This window comes from Paroedura picta, chromosome 1 (assembly GCF_049243985.1).
Source record: "Paroedura picta isolate Pp20150507F chromosome 1, Ppicta_v3.0, whole genome shotgun sequence".
NCBI lineage: Eukaryota > Metazoa > Chordata > Lepidosauria > Squamata > Gekkonidae > Paroedura > Paroedura picta.
Genome location: NC_135369.1, coordinates 147,543,611 through 147,567,159, shown reverse-complemented (window position 1 = coordinate 147,567,159; position 23,549 = coordinate 147,543,611). Strand labels below are relative to the sequence as shown.

The 23,549-nt window shown below is 42.0% G+C and overlaps 1 protein-coding gene across 1 annotated transcript in view; it reads right to left on the bottom strand.

Annotated features, from left to right (window-relative positions):
- LOC143822494 (protein eyes shut homolog) overlaps positions 1-23,549 on the bottom strand; it is a 672,231-nt gene that overhangs the window by 625,798 nt on the left and 22,884 nt on the right. The window contains exons 4-5 of the mRNA XM_077307707.1: positions 13,102-13,299; positions 6,445-6,566 (exon numbers count right to left, since the gene is read on the bottom strand). Of these exons, the coding sequence (XP_077163822.1) occupies positions 6,445-6,566; positions 13,102-13,299 (320 nt within the window). The remainder of the gene's footprint in view (positions 1-6,444; positions 6,567-13,101; positions 13,300-23,549) is intronic.

The following is a 23,549-nucleotide window of genomic DNA, read 5'->3' as shown; positions in this document are numbered from 1 at the left end:
CATGTGTTGACTATTTCTGTTCTCACTTATACTGCCTTATAACTTACTTATATTATTACTTATATTGCCAGCTTGGTATATGTGGTTAAGAGTGGCAGTTTCTAATCTGGAAAGCAGGGTTTGATTTCCCACTCCTCCACATGCAGCCAGCTGATTGATTTTGGGCTCATCACAGTTCTGTAAGAGTTGCCCTAACAGAGATCAATTTATCACAGAGCTCTCTCAGCCTCACCTACCTCACAGGGTATCTATTGTGGGGAGAAGAAGGAAAGGCAATTTTAAGCTAACTCCTTTGGGTAATGAAAAGTGGGGTATGAAAGCCATTCTTCTTTAGGCATTGAGAGAAAAATTGGCAAACCAAATCACTTAAGACTTCTGCATAATTTTGAGGAGGAAGAGAGCAAAGAATTCAGAATAACTGCCACAGGTATTCTCTCCTCTCTCACAGCTTCTTTGTGAATGCACCCATGGTATCCTTGTGATGCTCCATTACTTATCACAGATAAACCACAGAAGCTGAGGCCTTCCAGTGCAACAAACTTCTTCAAAAATCATGCAGATAGACAGTATGAAAAGGACACAAAACCCAATCCCTATCTGAAAGTCAGAATCATTCATTGACCATGGACCAGTATCCCACAGATCAATACAGATCACAACATGTGATTACAACAACATATGGCCAGTCATCATAAACTAAATGTTTTGTAGAGTTACTAAAAAGCAGTCTGTGGAGGAGGAGGAGTATTAGTATTAGTAGTAGCCTCCAACGTTGATGTAGCAAAGCAGTCTGTCGCTAATTGATCAGTTCAAAGACTGCCTGGTTACCAGTTGCAAGACTTCCCTTGCAAGACTTACTTTTGCCTCCATTTTGGTATCCTTTTTAAAGTGACTGTGCTCCAGTAGCCCACACTTCTCTCAGCAGAGATTTGCCTCTTGGATTAATTTGTCTCTATGAGGTTGAAAGATAAAGAAGCAGCCTTGTGCAGCACTTGCTCCTCCCTTGGCTTGCTCTGGCTGTAGACTTGGGAGTCAAAAGACAAGAAATAAAGCACTCTCCAGCCTTCTGCTTTTTTAATGCGGGCTGGAAGTTCACCCAACCGCACCCCCCTCATTCAGGAAAAGAAAAATAAACAAGCAGCTTCGTGACCACCATTCCCCTCCCCCCTCTGAGCTTCTCCAGTCAAGTGCAGAGCACTTTCTGTTTCAATTTGTGAGAAAGGAAGGAGGAAGACCCAGGTTAAAATCAATCTGAATTCAGCAGGAAAACAGAAAAAAACAAAGTGCAGAACCAATAAATATAGAGAAACAGCCAATAAATACTATTTTTAAAGTCTACTGGTTTGTTTTGTTTTTGTTTTTCTAGAGCACCTATAGGCTGATTCCGTATCAAGTGGTCTTTAAAAGAACTAATGACAAGATGAAAATATAAAAGTAATTCAAATAAAACAATCATACGGTAGAAGAAGAGTTTGTTTTTATACCTCGCTTTTCTAAACCTTAATGAGTAATTGCCATCCTTTCCTCACTCCACAACAATAGCCTTATGAGGCAGGTAGGCCTGAGAGCGTTCTGAGGGAACTGTGACTGACCCAAGGTCAGCCAGTAGGCTTCATGTAGAGAAATGGAAAATCAAATCCAGTTCTCCAGATTAGAGTTTGCTGTTTGTAACCAGTATCCCCACAACCTAAAAATATCAACAGAAACAACTGTTGCTGACAACTGCAATCAAAATCAGAGCCCTTCCAGATTAAAAAGATCTTAAATTTGTCCCAGAAAGTCTATAAAGATGTACTAACCTCATTGCCTTGGGAGTTGCAACCAAAACTCCCTTAAATGGGTCTTAACCAACCTAGCCTTATCCTAGACTGAATCCTGCAGGAAAGTAATATGAACGGACAATAGGATCTCACGCTACAAGCAGATCCAGGAAGGCTGTAGGTACTGTGGACAGGTTCATGGAGGCAGTGAAATGGATGAAGGCTAACAAGCTTAACCACAACAAAATGGAGGAGCTACTGATGGTGGAAAGGTCTGACCTAGGATAGGGTCATGCTCTATTCTGGATAGAGTAGCTCTCCCCCTAAAGCAGCTATTTGTAGCTTGGGAGTACTTTTGGACCTGGGTCAACTGGGATTATTCTGCAATAGATTATCCTGAAAGAATTTTGGGAGGAAATCATTAATGGGGAGAGTGGGTTTCCCCATAGAGAAGAGAGCCACCGCTGTGCATGGGATGGGGGTCCCAACTCAAAGCAATTTCAAGTTTCAGGAATGCAGGCAGAATTTCGGGAGTACAGGAAAGCACTCCTCCATCACGGGTGGTGGTAGCGGTGGCAAGGTGGTTGCTATGTGTGTGTGTGTGTGACTGAGGACTGCATCAGGTTGCCCCTCTAAATCACCACTGCAGCCCAAAGCAAGCAGAGCTCACTGTCCCTTTCACGTGACCCCTCCCAACACTGCACAGAGCGCCTGTCAGAATGCTGAGGTTCCCTTGCTTCACCACCCCGATCCAAGCCCAATCCAACATTTAAAGATGAAGACACAGACTACTGGTCCCTAGACACAGGACCATATTGATCTACCGTATATACTCACACATAAGCCAACGTGCATATAAGCTGAGGCACCTAATTTTACCACAGAATCTGGGCAAACTTACTGACTTGCGTATAAGCCAAGGGTGGAAAATGTTCCATCATCACAGGATCTTCCATCCTGTCTCTCCCCCCCCCCACAAACAAATACAGAAAAGTTAAGAGGATGAATAGCTGTTGGTTTTGTACCCCACTTTTCACTAACCAAAGGAGTCTCAAAGTGGCTTACAATTGCATTCCTTTCCTCTTTTGATGCCAGACACCCTGAGAGAGCTCTGACAGCACGGCTCTCTGAGAACAGCTCTGGCAGGAGAACTAAACAGTGCCCCCCCCCCAGGCCAACAAACCAGAGCAGAATAACAGTACCCGAAGTTGGCAACCTACTACAACAAGTACAACAGCTACCAAACTGGGAGAATGACTATTCTAACTACAAATACAGTGCCCCCCCCCCGAACAAAACACTGAAATAAAGAACTGTAAAACTGAACACTGAAAGAAAGAACTGTAAAAATCAACTTTTAAAAGAAACACAACCCAAAGAAGAAAAGGAAAACAATGCTGCCCCTCAGATAAAAGAGGAAAGAAACACTAGGAGAAAGAAACAGTAAATCCCAAAGTACCCCCAAATGGTCAGATCATGAATAAGGCAGCTTCACTTAGTCAGTGTGGCCAACATGTGAATCTTTGCAAAGCAAGGAAGCAGGTTTTGCATTTGTCTCTATCTCCAGCAACAGCCATTTGGGCTTTTGCTCCATTTCCCCTGGCAGCCATTTTGGGGTAGTACTCAGTACCTCTACTCAAAATTCCAAGGAACCCACAGGCTGCAATAGATTGGAGATCTCTTACCAAGCAGATTCCAGAACAGAAGTTCTTTACACTTGAATCATGTCAGTAAAATCCCATTCCAAATGTACCCAAGGCACAGTAAACTTGCTTTTATTTTATATTGAATGCACATCACCTTATCTAGAAGTAACAATTAAATAAGAAATGTGTTCTGCTTGAAGTGGACCTCAGAGATGGCCTCCTGTTGCTTTTAGCTGCACTTAGCTCCTATGTGAATATATACCCCACCCATACTTGAATCCTGTATATACCAAATAGCCAAAAAAATAAGAACAAAAGTGAATACCATTTTGACCATGCTTATTATATTAAACCAGTCTTTGTGGCACAATGTGTGATGTTACACTACAGGAAATACACAATGGATGTATTTGATGCAAATCAACCATACTGGTTCAATCTTAAGGCTAAAGAAAACACACATTCCCAACAAAACTAAATAATCTGTGTGTAAAGGCATACATTTATTTCTACAGTAAATGGATTCTCCTCAGGAAGGTATCCCCCCCGCCTGGCTTTTTGAGGAACGATGACCCAGCGGGGATTTTATTGATTTGCTAACTATGTCACAGTCCATTTAAAACAAAATGGTATACGTTTCTGACAGGGGAAATGACAAATTACTGGAGGAGGAAAACGGATAGACTTGAGTGATGGTAACAAAACTCTCAAGACATATGAAGAAAACAAATCTAAAATATGATGCTGTAAATGCAAGTGAATTAGCCTTTTTATGACAGGATTTAGTTGCTGAAGAAAGCTGAGATCATGAGCAGAGTGACTCCCAAGGCACTAGTCAAGGCAGTAATTTGTCCTGCTTTTTACTTTTTTCTTTTTATGTGTTCTTTTACTGGTGCATTTTCCCCAAACAGGAGAAAGACAAAGCAGGACTGAAAGAGTCACTTTGAAGCAATGCCAGCTAGATTTTGGGGGCAAGTGTGCCATACATCAATTCCAAAGTCTTTGTATGTCCATTATTGAGGTCAGTATGTTCTGCTCTGACTAGCAGTGGCTCTCCAGGGACTCAGTCTTTCAAATGGAGATGCTGGAGATTGAGCCTGGAACCTTCTGTGTACAAAGCAGATGCTTTCCCTCTAAGCCACAGCCCCTTTCCTACTCCGGTGAGAAATATGGTACTGACAGTAGAAGTTTTACTGTTTAACAGCTTGCATCTCACATAGCCAGTGTGGGACAGGCCAGCAGTGCTGAGTGAGAGAGGCAATTGGCCTCAGTAGGTTGGACTCAAATTGTGTTCACAAGTCTTCATGGTGCTGTATGATTTTAATAGTTTGATACTTTTGGCTGCCAGTTTCAATACATATTTAATGCTATTAATAATTGTTTACAGTTGGCATCTAAATCAGGATTCCCAACCAGGGTTTCTTGAAAGTCGGGGGTTTCTTGATGGCTCAGAATAGCTAGGAGAGTTAGTTAATGTTTTATATAGTTTAAAAATTTGATAAAAATTTATTGGGTGATATGGTAATTTTGACCCATTCCCCCCTCCCCTCCAAAAATGGCCAATGATGGGTCTAGAGGGGGTGGGAAGGGAGGAGCTCTGGGTGAGCATGTATACAGCTATGCTTCCCAACCATATTCTGTACAATCACACCACTCCTGGGGTTTCTCAAAGCCTGAAGAACATTTCAGATGTTTTTGAATGGTAAAAATGTTAAGAAAGGGTGATATAAAATATGTTTGAGTGACTGATTCGTACGAAGTGACTTCAAATTAGAAACCTGCAATTTTTAAAAGACAAGCTACCTCTCATTCCTTTGTATAAACTATGCCCACCAGTTTGTTCCTTCCCCAAGACAGGAACTGCAGTTATTGCTTAATTAAAATGAAATCAACAATACAGCTTTTAATTTCAGCAGAGATATTTTTTGCACTTATTCATTTTAAAAAGTTGTCAATACAACAGCCCACATTCCCATCACAATTTCCTTCTAGATGCAAAAGTACAGTACAATAAAAGCTTTGTTGTTTGGCACTCATGGGGAATGGAGGCTGCAATTAATCAAATGTGCCAGATCCTCACACTTTTTGCTTTGTTTCACCCCCTATCTAGAGGAATCTGCAGCTACTAAACCCCAGCTCACTGAGAATGCCTTGGTGATAGCTTTCGTGACAACCCGCATGCCTGGCAGGACCCTTCTCCTTGGCCCATGGAACTGTTCTATTTAGCTCTCAGAAGCCCAGCAATAGGTAGAGCAGCCTTTTGACCATGGAGGAGACCCTGAAATATTCGTCAGGCTTTGAGGAGCCCTGAAACTGGGCCAGAAGTGATGTCAGCTGGCTTTACCTCCCTGCCACAAATAAGGAGGATTGAGAGGGAAGAAGGGAGGCAATTTGATGCAGAAGTAGGTATCCAGGCTCCATCCCCTTTTCCAGGCTCAGTAACCATGTGAGAATGCCACCTCAGGGTCAATGTAAGCATCTGGTTCATTACTTTCATGGCAATGCTGGGAATAACTTGCGGCCGAGTTCATTAAGGTAGGATACAGGGGGAAAGGCCTGGGAGCCCCTTGGTAGCTCTCATGGAGCCCTAGTTGGGAATCCCTGAGCAGGAGGCATCAATCTGTCCACATGGAGAGGCAGGACTGGGATGTATGTACACCTGAAGATGCAGGAGCATATTGGCTGATAGGGAGGAACGCGCCATCTGTGCAATGCTGATTAACTGAGTGATCTGGATAATCAAGAGAGAGATAACAAGTCTTCAACTGAAACATAAGAAAGTTGGGTTTTCCCTTTTCCTGTGTGGAAACAGATCAAGCTGAGTAGTCATGTAGTCTGTCTGCAGCAGTGGTGAGGAGTGAGCAGTGACTCGTGAAAGCTCATACCCTGCCACAATTTCTTTAGTCTTTAACAAGGTGCTACTGGACTTTTGTGCTTTGCTGCCCTTTGGGGGGAAAAGTTTAATTTTTGTTTTCTGCACAGAATATCAGCAAAACACCAATCCTAAAAAAGCCACCAACAATGAAATGTGTACTAACCAGATGAAGATCCACGCATGTTGAATTGTGTTTGCATGCATTAATGATGCAGTCATCAATGTCTTGGTCACATTTTTGCCCTGCATAGCCAGGATTGCACAGACAGTAGAAGCCATCTACAACTGCAATGGTTAAAAAAAAAAAAGAGTCACTTTTGAAGTATCACATTTGTGTAGAGTTATACTGTAATTGGTACAGCAAAATAAGTAATACTAAAATAATTATTGGGTGACCTTGGATAAGTTACTGTCTCGGCCTAACTGACCTTGTAGTGTGGTTTTGGAGATAAAATGGCAGAGAGAAAACACTGCATGACTGCCTTTACAGCTGAGACTAAACAAATTCTAATGGAACCCCAACAAGACAGGAGTAACATTGACTGGAAAGCCTGAAGTCTTGAGGGCCATCAGGCTTCCCCTTTTTGATGGTGTTCAGCACACCCTTGCTGACTTGGTTAAGAGCTTCTGGGTTATACTGGACTAAGCATTTCTGCTGGAGAGACATCCTTAACACTATTCCGCTTTCTTATTTGGGAAACAGCCTCCTGGGAGGAGACTGTCCAGGGCCCTGTCTGTCCAGGTCCACCCTGATTGGCCCTCCGCCTCCAGCTCCCACCCTCCCTCCTTGCCTGCTAGAAGCCTTGTGGCTGCAGCCTCCATTGTCGCCCACAAGGAGAGAGGCAGGGACAGGGCTTTGTGGCCTGCAGGTACACTTCTGCTGAGAGGGAGCCGGGAGGAGGAGTTTGGAGTCTCCCTGTGGGCTGCAAAGCCCTGTCACGGGGGGGGGGGGCTTTCCACTCCCTTTAGCCTGGGAAGCACTCTCGCTGCAGCAAGAGTGCTTGCCAGGCCAAAAGGGAGCCTCCCACAGCAGCACTACCAGCGAGGAGGGGGGGGCTTTCTATTCCCTTTAGCTCGCTTTGTGGATCAAAGGGAGCCACAGCCACCCTCTCATGCTCTCCTGCCTGCCGCCCCTTTCAAAGCCCATTTTTAAAATGGGCTTTGATACTAGTGTTAATATAACTGCAAAAGAATGTTCTCTTCCAACTAGGTTTGGGTGCTTCAGCGCCCAAAGTGGCCAGTCACTCCCAACGCAGCCAGTGCTGTGCCACGGGGGGGGGGGGGGGGGAGGGAAGGTGCAGGCATTGGCACACCTGTGGGCACACAAACGCAGGTGCAGAGCACCAGAGCGCCCAACCCTACGTCCAACTTAGTTTATCGTGGAAGATGGGCCATTAACTTGACTTTGCCAGTGTGGCTACCCGGATCCATGCCACAGTATCATCAGGAATAGACTACTGAAATGTACTCTCCCCTTCAAGTCAAGTTGGAGACTCCATTTGGTACAGAACACCACAGCTTGGTTATTATCATGAAATAGGTGGAACATAGCATTGTGCAATCACTTCATTGGATACCCATCAGTTACCAGCTTCAGTTCAAGGTACTGGCTGTCATTCATGGCCCTGGAACCTCCAATATTCATGATGATCTCTCCTTGTATGTTCTGCCATACATAAGCTTTGCTTATTGCCAGAAGGTCTTCTGCAGGTACCACAGCCAAGTAGATTTCTGTACACGTGCATTATCTATAGTGACCTCACCTTGTGAAATAACTTGTATGGGGACAGGAATGGTCCCATTCTCCAGTCATTCAGCCCCCCCCCCAAGTAATTTTTCATATTTTTTCAGGAGGCTGTATTTAAAGAGGTAATGGGAGTATATTATAACATAATGGCTCATTAAGATATTTTAATAAAGGGAAAGACACTGTGGACTACGCTACTTGTATCACATGTATGTTGCTGTAAGTTTAATCTTGCTGTCACTACACTGTATTTCTATTCATGTGATATCACTTGTCTATTATTTTTAATACATGTTTTGTTTCAGATTTCTGCAATCCTAGTCCTATCACATGGTTTATTAGATATCCAGTCCTACTGATTGCACTGTGTAATCCACCTTACATCTTAGTGAGTAAGACAGGCTATAAAGAGTGTAAATAAATCATAAAGTCACTGATCCTTTGCAGCTTAGAAGAAGCAAAGTTATTTTCTGCTTGTTAAGGAGCTACCCCCTTCAACCAGAAAGACAGGGATATATGAGGGGAAAGACAAAGGCACCCTAGGCATTTTCACATTATTTCAAAAAGAAAGAGACAGAAATAAACATTTATTTTCTAGTGTGGCATAGTTTACATTGTACCCCTTTATTAAAAAGATGTTCAAGAGCTGAAGTCTACAAGTCTTTATCAGCTACTCTTGTGTGCTTCCAAGTTCCATTCCAAGTCTCCTGAGCTAACAATCAGTCCTTCCCTCTTTTTCATCATTAGTGATGTAAAAAGGAAGCATCTTCGGAGAGTTACATCTATACAAGGGACCCAGTGACAGCGATGATTGCAGTTCTTACAGGCATGGATTTATTATAGGCTCACACAGGTCCCTGGGTTCCTCATTATCTCCAAGATTTGCCATGTAATCTATGCTGTCAGTCAGGCTCTGCAGATGTAACTGCTATTACTCTCATTAAATGCTTGGAGCCCTTTAGTTCCAGTCGTATTTTTTTTTCTCCAACTAATCTGAGGCACTTGGATTTTTCTTAAATCACAGTCTGAAGCAGCACCTGAAAGAGAACACTTTCTCTTCCTTTTAACTTGAGAATCAAACTTCAGAATTTTTGTTTTTGTTTTAATTTGGATGGATTCTTAAAGCTGAATTTGCAGCATACATTCCCACACTACAAATGATGTCAAATAGTGCAGTGCTTGTTGCTGAATATATTCACTTGCACTCACTTTCAAAGGTTTCTCTTCCAATCCATGCTAAACAAAATTTCATGAAGTAAAAAAAAAATCCATCCAGTTTAGTAGATATGGTGATATGGTGGTCCTTGAATCAGTAGATCTGGTTAGGTATATTAGACACCAATGTGTCTGTGACAGGCACCATATCAAACTCTGGAATCAATGACTCTGCAGCCGAAAGGGTGTGATTAGAACTACTTTTGCCTTCCTATCTAAGACTTTCTGAATGGTTTGCAGGCTCAGCTTTACCCAAGGAGAAATGTTGGAAACAACACCTGGTATATTAATCTGGCCAAGGTAGTCTTCTTTCCTCCTCCCTCCATAGCAGATTTATTTTTGAATCATCTCAGTTCTCTGATGAAAGACTTGACTTTCCTGAATCTTGCCAGTCCAAATACCATTACCGATATTGGTATCCAGGTGTACCTGCATATACCAATCTTTTGCGGAGGTGAATCCACTGAAGTTCATCCTCAGTGGGAGGGGATTCCTGTTGTTTGTTTGAAATGTCCAGCATTTCTAATACCTTGTAGAGAATCTTTGGAAAAATTTCTTGAGCAAAAAGACATGTTACAATAGTCTTCTCCAAAGGGTGCCTCATCAGATTATCCCCCTTCTGTCATTGCAATGAATATTTGAGTGGTGTGGCACCAAAGATTTCTGACCCAGCAGGGCATTGGCATTCCTGTGCTGTGGGCACTGATTCTTGAGAACTGGGTGGATGGAGGTTTTGCCTGTTTTCCTATTTGAAGCAGAAGATGTAAAAGATCAGTTACTTGTCCTCTTAGGAAAAATCCTGCAGAGTTTCCTGTGGACCTTAGATCTAGACCTGTAGCAGCTTCTACTTTTTGTGTGTGTGATATGCTACAACCTGCTTTTGACTTATGGTGACCCTGTAAATTAATGCTCCCCAGATGTCCTATCATTCACAGCCTTGCTCAGGTCATGCAAACTGGCTTTGTTTATTGCATTCATCCATATCATATTTGGTCCTCTTTTCTGACTGTCTGACACTTTTCCTAGCATTATTGTATTTTCCATTGAGTCTTGTACCAAGGTATGATCTGTCTTGATCTTGGTCTCTGTACATACTTCCTTACTCTTAAGGATCCTATCTAGGTCCTTCATAGCTGCTCTTCCAAGTCTCAATTCCCTTTTGATTTCTTGGCTTCAGTCTTGCTTTTGGCTGATGACTGAGCCAAGCAGTAGAGAATCTTTAACAATTTTCATTTCTTCATTGTCAATCTTAAAATCATATTTTTAAATTAAATGTTACTTCTGTCTCCTTGATGTTCAGCTGTGATCCTCCTAATTTGGGACTTTCTGATTTAAACATTATCAACAGACGTTTCAAGTCTTCACTGTTTCCTATTGGTTATGTGCATATCTCATTGTTCTGTTTTCAACCCCCCCCCAAAAAAAACAAAAAAAAACAAAACTGAAGAGCATTTTGGAACCAGCACAGCCCTGCCTCCCAGTATCTGCAGTGATTCCAGGAACAGCTCCCATGAGAATGGCAAGGGGCCACTCCAGTATCTTCTCTGCAAGATTGAACTTCATTTACTTGGCCACAATGGCTTCACTTGACCCAGTATCTTTACTCTGCTAAGCATTAAACATGCACACTGCCTCCCTCATTCATACAGGTCTGCTATTTACATTACACTGTACCATCTTCACAAGATGTTTGCCTGAAACCACTAGAAAGATGCAAATATGTTACTGTTTCTTTATTTTTCTTTCAGCTTTTTTCTTTTAAAAAAAAAGCATTTCACTTTCACAGGCTTCCACTGGTTTCCGTGGGGAATGCACTGCCAGCAACTTCATGTACCTGCCAAAATCAACATCAGCTCACAAGTCTCTTTGATATTTTGCTGCAGTTGACTAACGCTGCGACTCTTTTATTGTTTTTAGTTGTAATTTGTTTTCCACAAAAGGAATATAATCAAAACTGAGTTTCAATATTGGTGCAAAACAATGTGGCTACTCTGTTTACCAAATGCAAGGAGAGGAACTGCATTTGCTTATGGGTCATGACACAACCTGTCATGGATGGATAATAAGATCCATTGCAACAAAGCTTAACCAACAGTACTCCAAATTTCAAGCCTCGTTACCACTTAAAATACATCTGGGGTGGTGTCCTGGAAGATTCTGAGATGTAAATATCACCCTTCAAAGCACTAATTTGAATACATTTGAAGCTGTCTTATCCTGAATTAGACCACAAATCTATTAATTTCAGTACTGTTTACAGCAGGGGTAGTCAAACTGCGGCCCTCCAGATGTCCATGGACTACAATTCCCAGAAGCCCCTGCCAGCATTCGCTGGCAGGGGCTCCTGGGAACTGTAGTCCATGGACATCTGGACAGCCACAGTTTGACTACCCCTGGTTTACGCAGATCAGCAGCAGCTCTCCCGAGTGTCAGGGAAAGGTCTTTCAGATCTCCTACTGCCTGATCCTTTAAACTGGAGATTCTGGGGACTGAACCTGGGACCTTGTGCATGAAAGACAAAGGTTCTTTCACTGACTCATGGCCCCTCCCAAATCTCTTTAAAATAAACATATCAGTGCTGCCCAAATATCCACTATCCTTTGAAAAACTCCGATCAAAAAGTGGTTTGATCCTATTGATAATTGCAGGACTAAAATTTTCAGAACCCTTTTACTTTGTTCCAACCTGCATGTGGATCGAGGGAGGGGCTGTGACTCAGTGGTAAAACATCTACTTTAGATGCAGAAGGTCCCAGGTTCAATCCTGGGCATCTCCACTTAAGAAGATCAGACAGCAAGTGATATGAGAAACCTCCACCTAAGACTCTGGAGAGCTGCTACCAATCAGCATAAAACTACCTGCCAGATCCAGAGTTCAACTCGGAACTGGAATACTTCATGTGAAAAAATCATTTGGCCATTTTAAAGGTATCAGAGAACTGTAAAACTACTTTGAACAAGACACTTTTGTCCTTGCCTACTAATGATGAAAATGAAATTTTTGACAGAGCGAGGAGACTCAATCATTCCAGTGATTATGACCCTGGGCATACGTAATCCAAGCAAATCAAGAATTGCAAATGTGTATGAACAGCAGCTATTGGTCAGGCACGCTGAATCTTGCCACTGTAGAGGCACAAAAACTGCTCAAAATGCTGATCATTTTAAACTGTGAACCAATTGTCAAGGTGATGAACTGAGCTGCTTTGACTAGACACAAAGAGGCATTGCAAACAAGGTAACTTTGAATGTTAATTGCCTTTCTTTTTTGCAAACACTGCAACATCTCTGCTTTGAGTGCTTGGGCTCCCCAAGGTTATCCTGACAGCCAAGTTGTAAAAAGTAGCTTCTGCAAATATTAGTTTTTGCTGCCTTCTTTAAAAGATCTAGTCTGGCAGGCACAAAAAGAGTTAAAAGTTAATCATGTTGGCCCCCATCAACAGGCATTCTTTCATCAGTATGATCTCATTAAATGCAATATTCATAGGTATTTGTTAAACTCCTTGCAAATACTGCCTCATTGCTCAGAGGAGCTTCTTTTTTAGCACCTGAAAATTAACCATCGTCAAATATATTGCGCAAAAAGCATTTGGGCTAATTGAAGCATTGGAAGAGACAACTCAAAAAAAAATCTCATTAGAATTTCTCATTAGCTGCAATTGTGACCTCTGGAAACATAAACCCTTGTGCCAGGAAATGAGACAGTTTGGCAAACTCCCTTCCTTCAGGATTAGGATGCAGAGTGGTAGCCAGGGCACACATGCTAACTGCTTAATCTGTTGATCTCCCTGAAATGATTCAAATTTACTTGTGACATCAAATCCAGCTGCTGAAAAGGAACGGCAACCCACAAACACACCGTCGTAGCAATATCCATGGAGGCAGGGGCTGGAACTGCATTCATCTATGTTGATCTCGCAGCGTGGTCCCGCAAAGCCCTTCACACACTGGCACCGGAATCCAAGGGGGAAGGCAGCCAAATCCATCTCTTTTAGACACACAGCTCCATTCTCACATGGATTGCCACCCTCACAGGGTCTGAATTCACAGTTAAAACCTGGAAGAGAAAAGAAATGGCAAAGCTTACCCCATTCCAAGCATAAATCAGTTCCTGCAGCTGTAGTCTATCACGGGCTACATTGCATCCTAGGCAAACTTCGCCCACCTGAAGACTCACAGCATAGAACTTTTCTTCTCTGGTAAAATTTCTTTAAAAAATAAAAACCCAGTCATTTCTTTTCTTCTCTTTTTTTCATTTTAGAAACCCTCGTTTCTAAAATGAAATCAAATTACTGCAATAGAAAGTAGTTACAAGGCATTATTCCAGTCTTTGGGTTTTGCCAACCCAGCTTCATTCATTGTATAGCACAGAAAGTTACTTATCCTCATTTAGTCTTTTGGTCTATCAAGATCACTGTTGTCTGGTCTGGAAGTGGCACCCCGGGGGCTCAAGCAAAGGTCTTTTGCATCACCTGCCCAATCGTTTTAACTGAAGATACCAGGAACTGAAATGAGGACTTTCTGCATGCCAAGAAGATACTCAGTCACTGAGCCATGTCCCTTCCCCTGAAGTGAGGATGGTCATCTCCCCAGCCACTGAGAAACAAATCAGGCATTTTCTTCGTAGGCCTGTTCTTCATATGCATAGAATTCACCTTGGATTTTATTTCACTGTCAATCTACAAAATGCTGGTATGTGACTGACTTTGGAAACTAATGTTTATGTTTATACAGAGGGCAATGGGGCTCTGGAATGACTCATCCTCAGGATCAATTTTATCCCCAAATATATTTGTCTATATTGTAATAAGCAGAGGACAAAAAAAAAATGAAAGCTACAATGTAGAATAATATAGACTAGCCATTTCTATGGCTATCCCATATAATTAACAAAGGTTTGAAAAGGACTGATTGGGACTGGGATAATTTTTTTTTTTTATGGCAGAGGTAAAATTAACCTAATTGTGACTTTTATTGTTGTCACTTGGAATTGGACTCACATTTGTGTTTGTAACTTTCCCATTTTCATGTTCTAACAAAACAAAGATCTTAAGGAGTATACACATCACCGAAGGGAGCCTCCCTCCCCAGTTTTAGAAAGAATAGAGCAAATAGCCTTGGTTTTACAGGCAATTAAATCTCTCACAAAAATAAGTATCTGAGTTCTTCTTGAATGTTCAAATGGGAGGTTGTTGGGGTTTTTTTTTACACAATATTGAGAGCACTGGCTAGAGAACTAAGTGGGATTCAGTTAGGTTTTTACATTCCATGGCAGATAATCTCCTGTATCGTAGGCTGTCCGAAGAAAAAAGCTTCATGCGTCACATGTGGGATGGGATATGGTTTATCCGGTCTGACTGTAATTTCATTGTAAAATAGCCCCTATCATGCCCAAGAGATGTAAGATGCTTAGATGCTCACCAAGAGGGTCCCAAATGTTCTGGTAACATCATTCTTTCCCAGGAAGATGGACCAAAATGGTGCAAAGTGAAAGCAAAGCAAAGATGCATTTCCACAAATAACCATTTGCTCAAACTGTCAGGAAAGCCAAGATGGATTCCAGTTGCCAAAACAAGAACTGGGTATTGTAGGGTATGTGGTGTGAGCTATATAATGATTAGAGGCCATGCAGGGAAACTTCCAAACTCCGGATTGGTTAAGAAACTTCCAGCCACCTTGGGCAGGAAGATTTAAAAGGTTGGAACTACAATCAGGTGGAGAGCCAGGATCAGTGTTTGCTCCATTATGTGTCCAAAAAGAGGGATGCTGAGGAAAACATCTATAATGTTAAAGTGAAATTTAAAAGGTAGATTTCCTTTTCTTTTCTTAGAAGATCCATTATACCCTCTTGTATAAGTCATTTTCTCTTGCAGTGTGCTCCAGTTTGTTAGCTTATAGTAAACAAAGACATTCCTGTTAAAGAAAGTAGACTACAGGCACTCTCACGTGCCTAGCACTCGGCACTAGTGATGGGCATGAACTAAAAATTTTGGTTTGGGTTTTGAGTTGTTCCCAAGCTGAACTCCCTAACCCAACAAAACAAAGGCCCCAAGATGAACTAGCTGGTTTGAGATGATCTGTTTTCTCCCTAGTAAGAAGTGGGAGGAAAGTAAAATAGACAGTTTGATGGGTCCGCCCATCATCAAACCCTCCATATTCCCCCCTCACCACTTCAAAGTGTAGCAAAACTAAATGGACTGCTGAAATGGCAACAAGCCATTTTAGCCTAACAGCAACAGGTGTGCCTGACATCCATTTCTCTAATGGCTGCTAGCCATTTAAACTTAACAGCTTGATGGGTCTTGTCAAGTTTCTAGGCTTAAATGGCTGGCAGCTATTTCAGCAGTCTGTTTTGCTTCCTCCTTCTTGGAAAGGGGAAGCAAAATGAATAATCTTATTCATCTTACAACTGATAGACACAACTGATAGGCCCAAACTCCAAACCAAACTAGATTAAAGTTTCAGGAAATGTTGGGGAGGGCATAAACTGGCTAAATTCACAAGTAATTTAGAGTCGTGAACTGGTCCTTCCTTGCACATACACACACACAAAGAAAGGTGAGTTGTAGTTGGAAAACTATGACCTTTATACATACACAGAGATAGTGACTCTAGAGACCCAGTATACATAAAAAGCCGGGTTTTAGGTGGCAACTGAAGAACTGAAGTGCCCACACACTGAGACTGGAATGGGTGTATGACAGACTTCAGTTTCTTTACATCTGAATGTCGGACTATCTTTTTCCTTATTAGTGTCAGTCTAATGGGGGGCAGTTATAATGAATAAAAGGTAAAGTTGCGTAACACTCTCCTATGAAATTTATATTAAACAGATGTCAGAATCTAAACAGCCCTTCTCTATAAAGAAGTGATTTGATCATCTGTCTCACATCTTGTTAGGTTTAGTACTTATGTTTATTGTTGGGGGCTCTATCTTGGAAACATCACTGACAGTGCGCTATTTAAGCAATTAATAACTAAATGAAAATTAAACAAACTACTTAAAATATGCATTCTAGCCTGTCTGCAAGAAGTCTTATCCTGACTGAACAGCATATTTATAGCCGCAAGAACCAAACTACCTAAAGCAGCCAGGTCCTGGGGCTATATAGACTCAGAAAACCTTCCAAAATTCTGGGGAAGTGCATTGAGCGGAGTAAAAAAATAACAACACTAACCAGAAAAGCACCAACTCAAATGCTTCTTTTTTGGCAGGAAGACAGGCTAACTCTTCTGGGTGGACAACAGACTTTTTATGTGCAAATGTCCTAAGTAAGTCTTTCCTTCCAGCCTCCTGTTGTTCAGGAAGACAAAACCTGAGAGCAATGTGCCAAAATAGATCATCACACTGGAAAGCTTCTGACCATTGCCCTATGTCAGAAATAATTTTGTTCAGAATTACCACATTTCTGATATTTACTAATGCTTGTTGCATAGATTAGATCTTCATTTATGAATTTTGATTAGATATCCCTAGTAATTAGGCCACAGTTGGATTCTAAATTAGGTCAAAAACCCATGGGGTTAATGGGACAAATATTTTTGTGCGGCTTCTCGTGACATTTATTTCTGGTGGGAAGGTAGCAAGTAACACATTCTTCTATGAAAACACCTAACACTTTCCTGAACATTCCTTTTTGCAGTGAGTGTGTGCTAGATCAGTGGTCCCCAACCTTTTTATCACCGGGGACCACTCAACGCTTGACAATTTTACTGAGGCCCAATGCCCTAATGCTCTCTGACTCTGGTCGCTATGGTAATGTTTAAACATCCCTTCAAAATAAGATATCCCTTCAACAATGAACATAAGGAACATTTTATTTTCATGGAAATTTTAACTCATGACAATGACAAATCAATGGGAACCATGAGCTTGTTTCCCTGCAATGAGATAGTCCCATGTGTGCCTGCCTGATCGTGGATGAAGTAAAGGGCCGGGGGGGGGGGAGAAGGCGTCCTTCGCGGCCCACCTCCAGTTAGTCCATGGACCATATGTGGTCCGTAGCCCATAGGTTGGGGATCGCTATGCTAGATGATTATAATGAAATGCTAAACAAATATCTCAGGTTTGTTCCCCAGACTACACCCAGAGATGGGAATACATTTTCCAACTGGATGAAAATGCTGTTGAAGAAGAAGATGAAGAAGAATTGGATCTTATATGCCACTTTTCTCTACTTGAAGGAGGCTCAAAGAAGCTTACAGTCGCCTTCCCTTTCCTCTCCTCACAACAGACACCCTGTGAGGAGAAGGCGGAGCCATGGCACTTGGATAGCTTGAATACTTCGAGCTCCTGTTCCACTGAGGGTCAATCGCTGCTGTGATTGACAGAATCGGGTTTTGGGTACGCTAACCCACCCACAATTCTCTCAGAAATTCCTTGTGAATCTCTGGGGCCTCTCTGTTCCGCAGGGAAATCAATCTCCCACTGGAACGTAAGCTCAGTGTGCACAGGGTCCAGCAAGCGCCGTCCGCCATTTTAATATCCTTTCCTCCTTTTCCTCCTTTTTCAACTCTGCAATCTACAAAGCTTATTTTAATCTACAAAGCTAATTGGATACCTCCCAGCAAGACCTTCGACTCACCACAACTCCGGAGTGAAAACATCTGGCAGACATCAGATCGAGCCTACAAACAGTGAGTGGGGTTTCCCCCGGCACCCTCTTCCCTGGAATGAACTCTCGGCGTGGAGAGTTGCTTTCGCTAATCCAAACAAGCTAGAGTGACAGGATTTATTACAACTGAGGGGGTGGACACTGCCAAATTCCAAGATATTGAGTCATTAATCAACGCAGAGATGCAAGTGCTCTTCCGCTTCTCCGTCTCTACTTTTTCCCTCGTTTCTGGCTCTGCTTGATGCCACCTCATTATGAGGCAGGCTAATTTTCTTTTCTAAGCAGAAGAAGGACTTAAATTAACTCAAACTAATAAGTAACAGCTCTTATTGCATCTGTTTTTGTCTTCGGAGATAAGAGAGATTAGAGCCGTGGAATCTCGCGAGAACTAAGCTTCAGAGACATTGCTTTAATATCAAAACAGACTGTTGCTTTCGTTAGGACTCTGTAGGACCTCTACTGGTTATTTGCAAAATTGCAAATATATTTTGGAAACAACATATACATAATTGATTAAGTCTAACAAAATTCCAAGCCTGGAACATGTTTTCGCTTAAAAAATTTGCATATCTTCTAGAGAAACAAACACAAGACCTGAAAGAATCTATAAATGGCTCGCTTAAAAATATGCTCATGGAGTTTAAAGGCATTAAGGAAGAAGTTTCTAACAGGAATGATGAACCAATAGTAGTGGCTGATGATAGCTCTAAACAAGGTGGAAAATTACCAGCAGAAGAGGAATCTGAAATTATGGAGATGGAAAAGGGGATGTCAGAGTCTTGCAGCTCAGATAAGGACACCCTACCTGAGAAGATATACAGCCACTCCAAAGCAACAGTACACAAGAATCAATTAAAAGACATATGGATCTGCGGTGAAAGCAATCGATTGAAAGGAGCTTCATGGAAAAACATCTGTACTGATATTGGAGTCCAGGAGGTACAACTGCTTCAAGATTTATCGATGTATACTCCGAGGGGAAGACTACAACTGTACTTTCCCAGCCAAAGACCAACAGGACAGAACATTAGTCAACGGGAGCCACAAGACGTAACAAGCCTCGATATGAGACCCCCTTAAGAAGCTTGGGGAATGGAAATGTAACACAGTGGTTGACATTCTTTTTCTCTTTTCCCTCCTTTCCGTAGCTATATAGGCAATATAACCAGTTAAGAAGTTAATCTGGGGTCTAAGATCTTCTAAGTAAGCTGAATTTGTATTATTAAATCTAATTTCGTAGTGTCTACCAGCCCAAAATTAAAGCATAATTAAAAGGAGACACCTAATGGAATGGGCTTACATTATAGTGTGGGGTTTTAGATTTCCTATGATAGCTGAATTTGAATTATCTAACATATCTCTGTAGTGACTTTCAGCCTAAACTTAAAGCATAACTAAAAGGAGGTTCCTAATTGAGGAGGTGTAAATGTAACTAACGAAGAATTTATTATACTAATTAATGAAGACTCCATTTTATTATTTCTGGTATTAACAATGTACACTTATATAACTTAATAACCTTAGCAACCCATAAACATATATTTGTTTCTCTTCTTTCCATACAACTAAGCAGGCTTGTTTTTTTTTCCTTTTTCCCTTTCCCTAGTGGAAATGTGGAGGGCTTTAGGACCACGTTAAGTATAAACTGTTTATGATTGTTAAAACTATCAGAAACTATGCAAACAAATGCTGAAATGATGGTAACAAAGTAGACTTCTCTTTTTAAATGTGGTGCAAACGTGAAAAAGTCTATAAAAAGTCTATAAGCTTTGGGTAAAAGTCCATAATATTGTAGCCAGTCTTATAATCTTAAATGAAGAGAAGAGGGTTTTTAAGATTGAAACGGGGAACCAAAATGTTTTTCCACAGTGCTTCCCAACCCACATACAGAGCTTCTTCTTCTATGCGACGACGGCAGCAAGACTAGAATTGGCCAAGAAATGGAAAACGCAAGAACTACCCTCGACAGAAGACTGGCTGAATAAACTAGCTGATTTTGCCAAGATGGCCAAACTGACACTTATAGTTAACGGAAGAATAGAAGAGGCCTTTCAAGAACAATGGGGCCCTTACCTGAACTATTTACAAAGGGGATTAAAATGGGGAACCAAGTGTATTAAATGAAGAGCATAACTCTCCTTTTCTGTATTAACAATGGAGATTGCATGTATCTCACTGTCCTCAACTCTGGAAAATAAAATAAAAACTCTCTATAAAAAAAAAAAAAAGAAATGAACAGACACCCTGTGAGGTGGGTGAGGCTGAGAGAGCCCAAATATTACTTCTCAGTCAAAACAGCTTTATCAGTGCTGTGGTGAGTCCAAGGTCACTCAGCTGGTTGCATGTGGGGAAGTGCAGAATCAAGCCCAGCTCGCCAGATTAGAAGTCCACACTCCTAACCACTACACCAATAATGTCCCACCAGCGCCACCAGATATCTTGTAAGGGGTGTTTCTTTATACAAGCCAGTAATGTTCAACCTTTATAGGAAAGCCATCATCCAACATATAATAAAACAGCACTTCCGTGACATATGACATGCCATATATGCTACATCTGGGTCAAATCTACGTGATTTTTCAGTTAGCACTAAGAGTAGGAAGGATCCCCTTTGAACCCCAAAAAGGCTATGCTGGAGATCATGGCACCTACATTTACAAAAGCCATTTGGGACAAGGGCAGTAGTAGGGAGGAGGGCAGGGTTAAAATTAGTGGGAAAGCTGGATGGATTCAGCCTTATCTTTCTGCTTGTAGTCTTCTGTGGTAGGGAATAGACAGTAGCACAAACAAGGCAATAAGCCTCTAAAGGCCACTGTTGTGGGCAGAATGAGGAAAAGCTTTGGCTGTTATACTTTTTATTTGACTTCTGTCAATTGTCTGATTACTATACAAAGTGCTGAACTTGATGGCAGTAATAAGGCCTTTACGGGGGGGGGGGGACCACAGCCAATTACTGCATTTAGAGTTTCTGGGCAAGGTGACTGAATGGGCAGTAGGAAGATAACTCCAGGGCCTTTGGGAGGAAACTTTGATACTTGATCCTTTCAGTCTAGCATCTGACCTGGCCATGGAGTAGAGATGGCTCTAGTCACCCTAACAATCTCTAGAGAAAGCTGGATTTAGGTGGGTTGGCACTACTGTTTTTATTAGATCTGACAGCATGATTGATCATGAACTCCAGATTAGCTGACACAGAGATTAAATAAGGGATTCCTGATTAGTGGCCTGTGGACCCATGGGGGCATGTGTGAGCTCTGAAGTGCATGGTATGGTAGGGTCTGGGCTGTCTTCTCAACTCCTACTCTTCTTTCTGACTTACATGAGAGAGAACCTCTATAGTAGTAGTAAAGGCAGGGGAAAGAAAGTATAACTCAGGGTATGGATAGTGATGCCACCTCTGGGGATGTGGTCAGCTGGCCGCTTCTGGGGCTCCTAGAAATCTGAAAAACTATTTCAGGGGCTCATCCATATTCAAAAGTATGAAAAAGACAGGGTTAGAGGCATAGTCTTGAAATGGCTAGAATCCTTTCTCCAAAGTTGGGGACAGAGAGTAGCATTAGGGGGAAGTACAGTCATAGGGACCTCAATTGTGGAGTCTCACAGGTGGCCATACTTTCCCTGATGTTATTTAACATGTATGTACACCCAATGCTCCGCTGAGCTGGAGTTTTAGATTGGGTTGCTATCAGTACACTGATAACACCCAGCTATTTCTGCTAATGGATGATGATCCACTGACACCACCACATAGGCTGGCCAGGTTTCTGGAGACTATTGTGGACTGGTTCAGGCAGAGTTGGCTGAGGTTGAATTCAGCTACGTTGAAGGTCCTCTGGCTGAGAGTGAGGTGATACGGCTATCAGTGCTTGACAGTAAACACCGGTACCTTCTGTCAGGAGCTTGTATATTATTCTGGAGGCCCAAATCATGAAGGTAGCCCACCTAACATTTTTTTCACGTGCACCAGGGGAGTTAGCTTGCACCCTACCTCCATGTTATAGACCTAGCCAGAGTGATCCATGTGATCACTAGGCTAGACTTCTGTAACTTACTCTATGCCCTTGAGACTGTTCTGGAAATTCCAACTGGTCCAAAATGCAGCAGCTCAAGTCCTTACAGATAATTAATGGTGGTCACATATGACATCCCATCCACATTGGTTCCAGATTGGGGACTGAATCAGATCCAAGGTTTTGGTATTAACTTTCAAAGCCCTAAATGGTCTGAGGCCAGCATATTTGTGGGACTATCTCTTCTCAAGAGTGTTAAGATGTCCAGAACAACACCTGCTCAGGATCCTGGCCCAAAGAAGAAGAAGAAGAAGAGTTGGTTCTTATATGCCGCTTTTCCCTACCCGAAGAAGGCTCAAAGCGGCTTACAGTCGCCTTCCCATTCCTCTCCCCACAACAGACACCCTGTGAGGTGGGTGAGGCTGAGAGAGTGCTGATATGACTGCTTGGTCAGAACAGTTTTATCAGTGCCGTGGAGAGCCCAAGGTCACCCAGCTGGATGTATGTGTGGGAGCACAGAATTGAACCTGGCATGCCAGGTTAGAAGTACGCACTCCTAACCACTACACCAAACTGGCTCTCAATTGGTCAGATTGGCCTTGGCCAAGACCAGGGCCTTTTCAGCCTGGTGGAATGTGCTCCTGAAGGAGATCAAGGCCCTGTGAGTCCTTATTCAGTTCTACAGGGCATGCAAGATCGAGCATTTCCACCAGGCTTATGGTTGGGGCCCAAAATAACCATCACTAAATGCTCACCTCACTACAGGGAGATGGAAAAATCAGCTCCTGGATGTCCAAACCCATCAGGAATATTGGTTGGATGAATTTAGATTAATACTGCTTAATTTAACTGTCTATGATGTTTTTTATGATATTGTTTACCCACCCTGATCAGTACTGGAAAGGCAAGCTAGAAAAATAGAAGAATAAGATGAGTTGGTTGTTATATACCGCTTTTCTCTACCCGAAGGAGTCTCAAACAGAATCCCTGTGAGGTGGGTGAGGCTGAGAGAGCCCTGACATCATTTCTCGGTCAGAACAGCTTTATCTATGCTGTAGCGAGTCCAAGGTCACCCTGCTGGCTGCATGTGGAGGAGTGCAGAATCAAACCCGGCTCGGCAGATTAGAAGTCCGTACTCCTAACCAATACACCAATTTATTCATATACTGATAATGGCTGCTAACTACAAGACATTTCGGAGAATGCTTATTCAAGGGGGGACAATGAATTAGAAACTACTTGACAACACACAAACTCACACATATATGAAACTGCCCTGAAGCAATCTGTGATGTGTGAGTTATTTTGGTGAACAATTGAGTACAAATTTGTTCAAAACAATGCTATCAGATGTTATTTTCATTTCAACAGTGGCTCTTAAGCCATTTTTTGTTGATGTATCTAGTATTGCACACTAGGTTCCAAAAGCAGTAAAGATGGATCTTTCTGGAAAAAATATGAGTTTTCAAGATCTAATGAGATAGATCTGAAAGCTTCAGTTTTCCTACAGTTTTTTTATTAAGCTCCCAACTAAAAAAATATCTTCAGCATCTCTGTGATTTATGAGTTACAGGAAACAAGTAAATTAGATTTTCAGTTTAGTCAGAAAGCATAATGCAATAGGAAAAAAATCAACAATCAAAGCACTCCTGGTGGATAAAAACCTAATTAAAAAGAAGCTG